The sequence below is a fragment of the Anabas testudineus genome, chromosome 15 (assembly GCF_900324465.2).
Source record: "Anabas testudineus chromosome 15, fAnaTes1.2, whole genome shotgun sequence".
Lineage (NCBI taxonomy): Eukaryota > Metazoa > Chordata > Actinopteri > Anabantiformes > Anabantidae > Anabas > Anabas testudineus.
This window is the reverse complement of record NC_046624.1, coordinates 21,734,273-21,745,706: the sequence shown is the minus strand read 5'-3', so window position 1 is coordinate 21,745,706 and position 11,434 is coordinate 21,734,273. Positions and strand designations below refer to the sequence as shown.

The window sequence follows — 11,434 nt, the reverse complement described above, 5'->3', positions numbered from 1 at the left end:
TGGCCACTCTGTGCTCTTCTAAAGTCAACAACAATCTCTTTAGTTTTCCCAACGTTCAGAGACAGCCTTGCACCAGGCTGAGAGCTGATGTACCTCCTCTCTGTACGCTGACTCGTCGTTCTTGCTTATGAGACCCACTATAGTCGTGTCATCGGTGAACTTGATGATCTGATTCGAGCTGTGCATCGCTACACAGTTGTGAGTCAGCAGAGTGAACAGCAGTGGACTGAGCACACAGCCCTGAGGGGCCCCGGTGTTCAGTATGGTGGTGCTGGAGACGCTGTTCTCGATCCGGACTGGGGTCTCCCAGTCAGGAAGTCCAGGATCCAGTTGCAGAGGGAGGTGTTCAGACCCAGTCGGCTCAGCTTCCCAATCAGCTGCTGGGGAATGATGGTGTTGAATGCTGAGCTGAAGTCTATGAACAGCATTCGAACATATGTGTCTTTGCTGTCCAGATGGGTGAGGGCCAGGTGGAGAGTAGTGGTGATGGCATCGTCCGTGGAACGATTTGGACGATATGCAAACTGCAGAGGGTCCAGTGAGGGTGGAAGCTGGGACTTGATGTGCCTCTTGACCAGCCTCTCGAAGCACTTCATGATGATGGGTGTGAGTGCAACAGGGCGGTAGTCATTGAGGCAGGAGACAACTTGGACTGTAAATTATTAATTTCTTTATCTTCTGCCTTTTGATAATGTGCGAACAAATCTTTTCCTTTGATCATTTCACATTTTCTTATTTTATATTTTGAATATTTAAAAATTTCATTTGATAATTGAATAATGAATAGTTTGAATGAGCTAACTAATGAAGTTAGACTTGTATTTCTATTGATAGTCAAGATAATTATTTTCACTTGGTTAGCCTACAATATACATAATGCTTTAGCAGACTTGCATTGAATTTCCAATAGCCTTTTGTTTCACTGGCCTTTTCTGTTTTAGTCAGCTTTAAATCGATTTTACGATTTTAAATCGTGATGATCGCTTAAAGGTCCATCAGAAAAATTTGATCAGATTTGAATCTCACCATAAGCCAGGCCTCCATTTTGCGTTTGCATCAGGTTTAACCATGTGAATTATTGTGATTCATAAAGTTATTGGAGACCGAGTATGGAAATATAGTATGAAATAGAATAAAAATATACTATAAATAGAATAAAATTAAATAAAGTAGAATAAAATAGAACAAAATAATATGGAATAAAATTAAATAAAGTAGAATAAAATAGAACAAAATAATATGGAATAAAATAGAATAAAATGGAATAAAATACAATAATATGGAATAAAACAGAATAAAATTACATAAAACTGAATAAAATATAATAAACTGAAATAAAATTAAATAGAATAAAGTAAAATATAATAAAATGAAATAAAATAGAACTCAGTACACCGCGTCGTCTTGACTCCGCCCCGTGCTGACGTCGCCTGCTCTCATCTATTTTTCTCGAGACATCACCCACGAGAATCTCGCGACATTTTGCGTTTTTACGTCGCCTTCACAGCGTTGTGACGTCGTGCGTGGTGTCTGAGCGCATGCGCAACTGTGTGTTGTTATGTAGATTTCTGAGCTACAATATCTGAAAATTAAACTTCGTTAGTCCGCGGCGGGATCAGTCACACCGTCACCGAGCCGGGACCAGCACCGACAGTCACCTGGTCAACTGCTGCCGCCGCTGTAGGGAAGATGTCTGCGGGACCCGGAGGCAGAAACACGAACGCGGAACCGTGGGGCAGCTTCGACGATAACCTCATCCAGGTGAGCTAACATGCTAACACGTCTAACGAGCTAACTAGTGTCGTAACAAGTTAACTAACCCACCAGGTGACGTGTCAGACGTGTTAACCAGGGGATAAAGCCCACACCGAGCTGGTTGTAAACAGGTTAACTCAACTTGAGCCTTCTCAATTGCTGTACTTAATTTTGTACTCTAGAGTACTGAGGTTTCTACAAATCTGTCATTTTACTCCATTACTCTGCATTTTAGAGTAAAGTAAAGTAAAGTAAAGTCAATAACATCATCAAAAAATCATTTAAACATTCAAATTTATATTGTTTACAGTTTCAGTTAAGTTACACATTCACATTAACAAAACAAAATACTATCAACAAATAGATGTTATTATGCCTTAAACTGTATAGAAATATGAACATATCAATAAAACATTCAAATGCTCCCTGTGTTTCCTCCCGTGTGCAGGGTGGGGGCTCTGCCGTCATCGACATGGAGAACATGGACGACACTTCGGGCTCCAGCTTCGAGGACATGGGGGAGATGCACCAGAGGATGAAGGAGGAGGAGGAGGTGGCAGCGGAGGCGGCGGCTGCTGAAGAGGATGACGGAGAGTTCCTGGGCATGAAGGGGTTAAAGGGTCAGCTGGGCCGGCAGGTGGCAGACGAGGTGAGTCCACAGGGGTCAGAGGTCACAAAATCTGTACCTGAGGTGGGTTCAGTAAACTGAATAAAGTTGGGTTTAGAAATGATTCTGTTTGTTTTCTGATGTTTTTCAGCCCAGACAGGTTATGGATCTGTAGATTTATTAATAATAAAAGTATTGGTTAGTTACAGTAGTAGCACAGGACAGAGTGCATCACATTCAAAATTCCAGTTTTAAAAAACTTTATTAATCCCAGTGGGAAATTGTTTCGCCTTGTTACAGTTGCTCTCAACTCGGACAGAAATAAAGGGAACCGCATCAGAAAAGATCCACATCAACACAAATCCAGAATAACATCAACACAGAAAACTCTCTATATGTACAGAATATGGGATATTTGTTTTACTGATGTTAAGTTGAAGATAGTTTAGTCCACACTAGTCCATGAAACTGTCTACCACCCCCTGGTACTCTGTGATGTGGCTTCTTAATCACTGGAACTAGGCACGACTTTTTCCATCCAAGAGGAACTCTCTCCAGATGCAGGCTGAGGTTGAAGTGGGAGGGACTGAGGAGTCTGTGGTGAAGTGAAGGGGGTTCAGATCTTCTACCTTCACATAACCATAATTTTCATTACTGTATCAATAATTAAATCTGACATAATTAATCATATTTACCATCAGTAATTAGCTTTAGCTTTAGAATAAAGTCCTGTCTTCTCTCTGCTGTCAAACTATCCATGAAAGGCTAAAATGCCAAATATAAAAAGAAAAATAAGCTGAAACCTGAGAAATTATGTTTTAATTCTTGGATGACTTGTGTGGTATGTGCAGGTGTGGCAGGCTGGAAAGCGTCAGGCATCCAGAGCCTTTAACCTTTACGCCAACATCGACATCCTCAGACCATACTTTGACGTGGAGCCGGTGCAGGTGCGGAGCAGGTAGGAGCCTCCAGTTCCTGTTTCCTGTCAGCTGTTTCCTGTTTCCTGCACCATCTGACTGGGATCTGCTTCTTCATAGGTTGATCGAGTCTATGATACCTGGCCGCATGATCAACTTCCCACAGGTGATCACACACTTTCCGTCACTTTTCAGAATCATCAACATTCTAGATTTTACAGGTTCTAGAACCTGAACCTCTTGTCCTGGACCAGGATCTTTATTTCCAGATGCAGATTTTTGTTCTGACATTTGCCCTTCCTCTGCAGAAGATCGCAGGTGAGCTGTACGGACCACTGATGCTTGTCTTCACTCTGGTGGCCATCCTGCTGCACGGCATGAAGACTTCAGGAACTGTCATCGTAAGAACAAACACACTAAACACTGGGATCAGACAAACTAAATGTTTAGGGGGAACCCATAGCTCCCCATTTCACCGACTGCTCCACTTTCTGTTTCCAACCTGTCAATGTTTGATGACAACATGAGGCTTTGTATTAAACTCGTCACACCTGTGTGTATTTTAGAGGGAGGGTACTCTGATGGGTACTGCGATAGGAACATGTTTTGGTTACTGGCTCGGTGTTTCCTCCTTCGTCTACTTCCTGGCATACCTGGTCAACGCCCAGATCACCATGCTGCAGACACTGTCCCTGCTGGTCAGTACTGGTACTACATCTGTACTACACTGTTCACACAGTACAAAACGCTACTCCCACTGGTACTGCATGTACACTGTGTTAAACTGCACACAGTAAACACACAGGAATAACACTTTAGTATTTGGAATGTAAAACTTTATTAACATTCAGACTCCTATCTGTTGTCAGGGTTACGGTCTGTTTGGTCACTGCATCGTCCTCCTTGTCACCTACAACATCCACTTCCACTTCCTGTTCTATGTCCTCTGGCTGCTGATTGGTGGACTGTCCACTCTGCGTATGGTGAGGACTTCATCTCCCATCAGCCCCTGTTCCTCCCTCAGCTGTACACTCACCTGGTTTCCTGTCTCTGCCCCCTTAGGTGACAGCACTGCTGTCTCGTACTGTTGGTCAGACGCCACGTCTGTTGCTCTGTGGGACTCTGTCTGTGCTGCACATGCTGTTTCTGCTCTACCTGCACTTTGCCTACCACCGGATTGTAGAAGGTCAGAACTACACCTTAACACCTGCCATTCCCATCTGCCACTGCTTCTATCACAGGAGCAGGTGCTGAATGCTGCATCTGATTATAGCGGGTCACTGTACTATGTACTTTATAATGTGTCTGTTTTAACAAGCTTTGTTCGCGCCGTAGTTCTGGTGGTGTGTTTATGTACATCCCGGTATCTTACCGTACATAACGTGAAACACGTGGTAAACATTCAGGAAGCTGAGAACTGGTGATCAGCTTTTCCTTTGTCAGGCACTAAAGTGGCATTGCTTCACTTTCCTGTAAAATGAGCTGTCCCTAGCTTTCCCCTATGGTGTCTCTTGGTTCTCAACCAGCAGGGTGGACTGAACTACCCCTGGTTTCCAGTCACAGTGATTGACCGCTGTCGCTGACTCTGAATGTGTGGACGTTCTGTCACACATCCCACATGATGTTCATCCTCCTATATTGTGTTTCAGGACTCCTAGACACTCTGGAAGGTCCCAACCTGTCTCCCATGCAGCGTGTGGCCAGAGACGTGCCTGAACTGACATTCAACGCCACAGTGAGAGGTCTGAGGGCCCTGGTGAGGGCCCACTGAGGGCCCCACACACGGAACAGTGTTGTTAGTTTTCTTTATTCCTAGGAACCTAAAGTGACAAAATCCTCCCAACTCTAAGGTCAGGATGAGATGAAGACCATGCATGGTCCAGAGTTAAGTAAGTAGATTTTGAGTTGAGAGGTTTCTGTCAGACTTTCTGATCTTCAGCTGCTGATTCTGATGTTCTTCTGTTGGCGTTTGTACATTTTTATTCTGTCTGTAAGATTTTGTTTAATGATCTTCTTGTTCACATGTATTTATACTTTCTGTAAGAAACCCCAATAAACTCCATGGACTTTGTTTTGACTCACCAAGACTTAATACAGAACAACTCTCATTCATTTGTTGAGCATTTTAACGCAGAAGCTGGAATAAGTGCAGCGATCATGAATTACTTTAAGCTGAGTAGTTTGTCTAACGAATACATAAATTATATATTAGTTGTATTCTGTCATATTAGTTTTTTTTTATTTGGATATCTACTTTTTCACCTCTACTGCTACATTTACATTTACATTTAGTCATTTAGCAGACGCTTTTATCCAAAGCGACTTACAAGTGAGGAACAAGGCAAGCAAACAAAATCTAAGTCAAGAAGAAACAACATCAAAGCAGAGTGCTATCGAAAAAGTGTTTCTGTTTCAAGAGATGTGAGAAAGAAAGGGTAGAATTTTTTTTTTTTTTTTTTTTGTGTAAAGGAAGATGCGGAAGAGTTCTGTTTTCGGCAGTTTTTTAAAGATTGCAAGTGAGGTGGCTGAGCGTGCAGAGATAGGCAGCTCATTCCACCATCGTGGGATCACTGAGCTGAACAGTTTTCCTTGGTGTCGACTGTGTGGTGCAGGTACCACCAGACGACGTTCCCTGGTTGAGCGCAGTGGACGGGAGGGGATGTAAACCTGAACGATTGAATTGAGATAAGATGGAGCTGTGGAGTTAACCACCCTGTAGGCAAGAGACAGAGCTTTGAACCTGCTAAAAGCAGAATAATGCATCAAGCTGCAAAAAAGCTTTATTCTGAAAGGTACATGCTTTCAGAATAAAACTGGATCAAACTAAACCTTTATTTTGAAGTTGAACACTGAAACTTTAGCCCTGAACTGAGCATTCCAGGTAACGTCTAAACGTCTTCCTCCTTCCTGCACCAATCAGAGGCCCCGGAGTCGAGTGACGTTGAGTTTCAGCCAATCACAGGGGCGGAACTGAAAAGCGTAAACAGCGTTGTACCTGCGAGACAGTCCTCAGGGCAAATCAAGGTTCACGTAAGTTGTTACGTGAACGCTCAGAGGCTCGAACAGCGCGGGAAGCGGCAGCGGGTACCGGAAACAACGGCAGCAGAGACAACGGCAGCAGAAACCGGTGGAGGATGAAGATTTATTTCTGCGGAAGTATCCGCGGCGGCAGAGATGACGTCAACATTTACCGGAGGCTCGTGGAGAAGCTGCAGAGCTACGGGACTGTGCTGACCGAGCACGTGAGCAGCAGCGAGCTCACCGACAGAGGTCAGAGGTCAAAGACAACACATGTACATAGAACACACAGTAATGCAGTAGTACTGCACAAGAAAAAGGTAATTAGCCGGAAGCTTTTTAGAAAAGATCTGGAAATTTCATCAGGTCAACAGTTAGTTTTACTAACATGAACGTTTTCTGACATAAAGTGAGGCAAGAGGTAAACAACAAGTACTAGCATGTACAACATGTACTAGTAATAGTAGTAGTGACTAAACTATGATAGTCAATTCAATTCAACTTTATTTGTTAGCCCCAATTCACAACAGAGTATAATTGTATAAAACAAATTAAATAAAATAATAAAAATAAAAATGATATAGAAAACCCAACAAACAACACAACAAACAACAATTTGAGCCAGGCTCATGGTGGGCGGCCATCTGCCTCGACTGGTTGGGGTGAGTGGAAAGAGAAGAGGGAAAATAACAGCAGGGAATAAAGACAACAACAAGCAGCAAGAACAAGGTGAAACTCTATTTTTTTATTTAAGCAGACTGGATCATGTTAGAGCAGTCATTTATGTTTCTACCTTAATATCAGACCAATAACCACACAAAGACATCAGCTACTGTCTCAGTGAGGATTTACAGTGTCCATAAATAACTCTGTGGTGGATCATGGAAATGACTGGGGCAACGAAAAATAACAACAATCAAATTGTGTAGATTTGGGGGTGGAGCTGGACCCTCTACATGTTGTAGCTGAGAGGAGGATGCTGTCCAAACTCAATCCTGGACAATCCCTCCCACCCACTGCACAGTGTGTTGGCTGGACAGAGGAGCACGTTCAGCCAAAGACTGATTAGCATTAAGTGTTTCACAGAGCACCACAGGAGGTCCTTTCTTCCTGTGGCCATCAATCTGTACAATTCCTCCTCCTCTGTAAGGTGTGGGAGAACTGACAATTTCTGTCATATACTTGGTGTCATTCCACCCTGGACTATAAATATTGACCTATTTTTCCTTCATCTCACATATTCTGTATATATATTAAGTTATCTGATGATTTGATGTTATTGTGTATTTATGTTGGTGTGGATCTTTCCTGGTTGTGGTTCCCTTTCTTTCTGCTTGTGTTGAGAACAACTGTAATAGGGCAAAACTATTTCCCTCTGGGATTAACAAAGTTTTTTGAATCTTGAATCTTGTGAAGCTGTGAGGAAACTGCAGGGAGGAGTGTAAGACTGCATCTCTGTGTCCTGGGCTCCACTCATGTGGAGATGTCAGGATTTATGTCAGGTCGTCTAAGAGTAGAGAGTAGAAACAAACCATCTAAAGCGAGATCGATGCCGCCTCTTCTAATCAGCCTAGGTTTCGTCTCTGTAGCCCACGTTATTTGTGGGACACCACTTAGACAGCCAGCGGTTACATGACGACATGGCTAAACATCAGCAGCTACCGAGGCCAAGACACAAGAAATTTGAAAATTTGTATTAAGTGAGAAAATGAAGAAAGTTAATGTTATTTTCCACTCTGTTTAATGTTGACTTACATATTCTCAAACTGCTAAATGCCTATAAAGATGTATTTTTTCGTCATTTAAATTAAAACTATTGTTAAATTATGAATGTGCTAGGTAATATGTAATGTTAAGAAATGTATTTACACTGGGAGTGTAAAATAGCATCTGAATGCTAATGTTACAATGCTAGTGGTGTAACAGACTGCAGTTGACCCACGATCCGTTTGGTTCACCCTCCACGGTTCAGCAGGTATATGAACCACACATTAATTGCCATTAATTGGTTTAATATAATCTTCATGTGATATGCAATTTTACTATCACTGTTTAAGGAAGACATACTTTAGAAATTCTGTTAGAATGATGTATTAAAAGTGTTCACGATAAAGAGCTAAAGCTAAAGTAGCTGTACAAATGTGACAAGATGAATGCTTAAGCTAAAATGGCAGTTTTAAAATGCTAATACTAAAATGATTAAAATCATTAACAGCTAAGATACTAGTATTAAAATGATACAGTTAATGCTAAAGCTAGAATTTAAAAGATAGTTACAAAACTAATGCTATTTAATTTAGTTTAATCCACCAAATCACAAAGAAAATTGTCTCAAGTCACTAACAGTGTTTCATTACAAAGAGGGAAAAAATGTTAAACAATAATAAAGTTAAATGAATATCAACTCCAAAATAGTTGAGACTGTGATGAGGATATAAAAATGTTCCAGATGGGTTTGAGTCTCCTCTCTGTGTCATTTTTGAAATTTTTGAGTTTTTACTTTGGGTCTTTTATGAGATGATGGAAGATGTGGACATGCGGACTGGATCTTCCTGCACTTGTTTGTGTGATGACCTTGCTGTTTCCAACCAAGTTCCATGGAAACCGCATTATATAGACATAATGATATTTAGCCTGCCATTAGCCATTAGTCCTGCAAAATGCAGACCTACTCCTACTAGAGAGACCGGAAATCCAGTCCCAGCACACCTGGGTGGTTTCCAGTTGGTGACGGCCGGCAGAAAAATAAGTCTAATCTACTGAGGTGTAATGCTGCAGCAGCTCCTTTTTGTTCAGACTTTGGCACTCCGTGGTTAGGGTTCATTATTTACATCATAACTAACCTTCAATGTGTTGATAAAATGACATCATACTTACGTTGATTATATAATCAATTATATAAACATGAAAAAGATTATTTGGGTAGATATTATAGAAAATTATCAATAAATTGGAAATCAGGAGACGTGGTGACGTTTTGTTTCTTTACCCAAAAAATGTTAATTGTAGTTACTTTTAGGTAATTGCAAAATTACATGTACTGGAGTACAAAGGTAAGTATCAAAGTATACTGTTACTGTACTTGTAAAGTAAAGTACAAGTACAGTTAGTTACTTTACTGTAGTTAAATGTCAATATGTTGATGTAACGAGGGACAAAGGATTGAACCCTGAGGAACACCTCAATTTATTGTTCATGGTTCTCATTAGGTAAAGGAAAAATACGTAGCACTTTCATATTAGATTAAACTATTTTAATAGATTTTACTTTTTTTTACAGTGATTAGCCACATGTATGTAATGTCATTGAGCATTTGCACTGTAATTGGACAGGTGAGAATGCCTCAGCAGCAGGAGATAAGTTCATTCATGACCGAGATGTGGACTGGCTTAGACAGTCTGATGGTGAGTTTTTGAATTATTGTCTTTACCCTCAGGAATGTCTGCAGGCAACCTGTGTGCAAGGGTGTTTCTTCCCTGATCAACATCTGCAGGCAGCATACGTGTTAACGTGTTTATGCCATGAGCAGTGTCTGCAGGAAGCATAAATCCCCCTGTCACTTGTGATCTCTTGGGTTTGCAGTGGTGGTGGCCGAGGTCACACAGCCGTCTCTGGGTGTTGGTTACGAACTCGGGCGAGCAGTCGACATGAATAAGAAAATCTTGTGTCTATTCAGACCATCATCAGGGCGCAGTGAGCACACTTCTTATTCTTATATTTCTTATTAGATTTTAAATCATTCAGTTGTATTATTGTGTTTACTATGCGCTGAAAATAAATCTTATTAGTGTGTTAGCTTAGACTTAATTACAACTTTCTAATTCCATAAAGAGCAAATGTAGTTAGTCTGATATGAAGTGATAATTTAATAATACTAAAAACTAATGTTGAAGTTCTAAAATTTTTACATCAGTGCTAACATTACAATTAAAAAAGCTGAGATGTTAAAACTCCCATTAAAATATTCCTACAAAAAGGAGGCAAAAAATATGTTAATGTTAAGTGCTACAGTTAATGCTGTTAGAATGATGTATTAAAAGTGTTCACGATAAAGAGCTAAAGCTAAAGTAGCTGTACAAGTGTGACAAGATGAATGCTTAAGCTAAAATGGCAGTTTTAAAATGCTAATACTAAAATGATTAAAATCATTAATAGCTAAGATACTAGTATTAAAATGATACAGTTAATGCTAAAGCTAGAATTTAAAAGATAGTTACAAAACTAATGCTATTTAATTTAGTTTAATTCACCAAATCACAAAGAAAATTGTCTCAAGTCACTAACAGTGTTTCATTACAAACAAGTGATGTTCAAACACAAACTAAGCTGATTTCATCCTTTACTAGCAGCAATGTTAATGACACCTGGTGACTGCCCTCTACTTCTATTGGCTACAGTCCTAAAAATGCACAGATGTTGCATTTTGAACACTAACTTCCTGTCTCTGCAGCTCTGTCAGCCATGATTCGAGGAGCTGACGATGGCCAGCTGTTTGTAGTGAGAGATTACACCGAGGATGAGGCAGAGAACATTTTGGAAGATTTCTTCAGCAACATCAAGAGAATCTGAAGAACCTGCATCTGGAGACGTCACAGTTCTGTTGGGAACAAATGAAACACCAGTTTGTGAACGACAAACCATCAGAATAAAATATCTCTGTGCCTCATGTTTAAATGTGAAAATAATGTTCCTAACTGATTAAAGGTTCATTACACAGACATTGTTGTTTACCTTTCAGACTTTCACAAACATTCTTACCTGAGTTTGTGATACTCAGATGGGGCCGGTGTACCAAATCTCAGCATGCACTGGATCTTTCTGGATCATCATTTGGGAAACATGAAAACCCACACTGAGCTTCATTTAAAATATTTTATTTGTTTTAAAATATACATTGGTTTACAAATTCAGAAAATAAAATCATTAGTAGAGTTCTAACAGTCTCTGTATGAGTTATTAAATACAGACGGTCAGAGGAATAGTTCAGGTGAACATAAAGCACCTAGCTGGGGTCAGAGGTCATGTGACAGCACCTGTAGGTGGAGGTGGGGTTACAATCACCTGAATGTCAACAACCTCCAATTCTAAACAAAGCAAACACTCTTGAAACTTAAGTTTGCTACTTATTTGTTAAGTC

At 40.6% G+C, this 11,434-nt stretch overlaps 2 protein-coding genes across 3 annotated transcripts; both read left to right on the top strand.

Moving 5' to 3' along the window:
- The first annotated feature begins 1,511 nt into the window (after positions 1–1,511).
- yipf3 (Yip1 domain family, member 3) lies at positions 1,512–5,366 on the top strand. The gene is made up of 9 exons (XM_026356891.1): positions 1,512–1,761; positions 2,204–2,404; positions 3,214–3,320; positions 3,400–3,445; positions 3,588–3,680; positions 3,846–3,977; positions 4,149–4,262; positions 4,342–4,465; positions 4,929–5,366. Exons 1-9 carry the CDS (start codon positions 1,690–1,692, stop codon positions 5,048–5,050), a joined length of 1,011 nt encoding a protein of 336 aa, XP_026212676.1. The 5' UTR covers positions 1,512–1,689; the 3' UTR covers positions 5,051–5,366.
- A 961-nt stretch (positions 5,367–6,327) lies between these two features.
- Positions 6,328–11,173, top strand: dnph1 (2'-deoxynucleoside 5'-phosphate N-hydrolase 1). Of its 2 annotated transcripts, XM_026353610.1 has the most exons (4): positions 6,328–6,549; positions 9,630–9,701; positions 9,880–9,990; positions 10,748–11,173. In XM_026353610.1, exons 1-4 carry the CDS (start codon positions 6,414–6,416, stop codon positions 10,864–10,866), a joined length of 438 nt encoding a protein of 145 aa, XP_026209395.1. In that variant the 5' UTR covers positions 6,328–6,413; the 3' UTR covers positions 10,867–11,173. The 2 variants fall into 2 exon arrangements, with proteins under 2 accessions (XP_026209395.1, XP_026209396.1); XM_026353611.1 differs by lacking the exon at positions 9,630–9,701.
- The last annotated feature ends 261 nt before the right edge of the window (positions 11,174–11,434 follow it).

Bases quoted from the DNA above. Each gene is read 5' to 3' on its own strand.
- yipf3 (XM_026356891.1), top strand. From the start codon at position 1,690: ATGTCTGCGGGACCCGGAGGCAGAAACACGAACGCGGAACCGTGGGGC. The intron at 3,446-3,587 runs GTGATCACACAC...CTTCCTCTGCAG, and splicing joins GCATGATCAACTTCCCACAG to AAGATCGCAGGTGAGCTGTA. The intron at 3,681-3,845 runs GTAAGAACAAAC...TGTGTATTTTAG, and splicing joins AGACTTCAGGAACTGTCATC to AGGGAGGGTACTCTGATGGG.
- dnph1 (XM_026353610.1), top strand. From the start codon at position 6,414: ATGAAGATTTATTTCTGCGGAAGTATCCGCGGCGGCAGAGATGACGTC. The intron at 6,550-9,629 runs GTCAGAGGTCAA...GTAATTGGACAG, and splicing joins CAGCGAGCTCACCGACAGAG to GTGAGAATGCCTCAGCAGCA. The intron at 9,991-10,747 runs GTGAGCACACTT...CTGTCTCTGCAG, and splicing joins CAGACCATCATCAGGGCGCA to CTCTGTCAGCCATGATTCGA.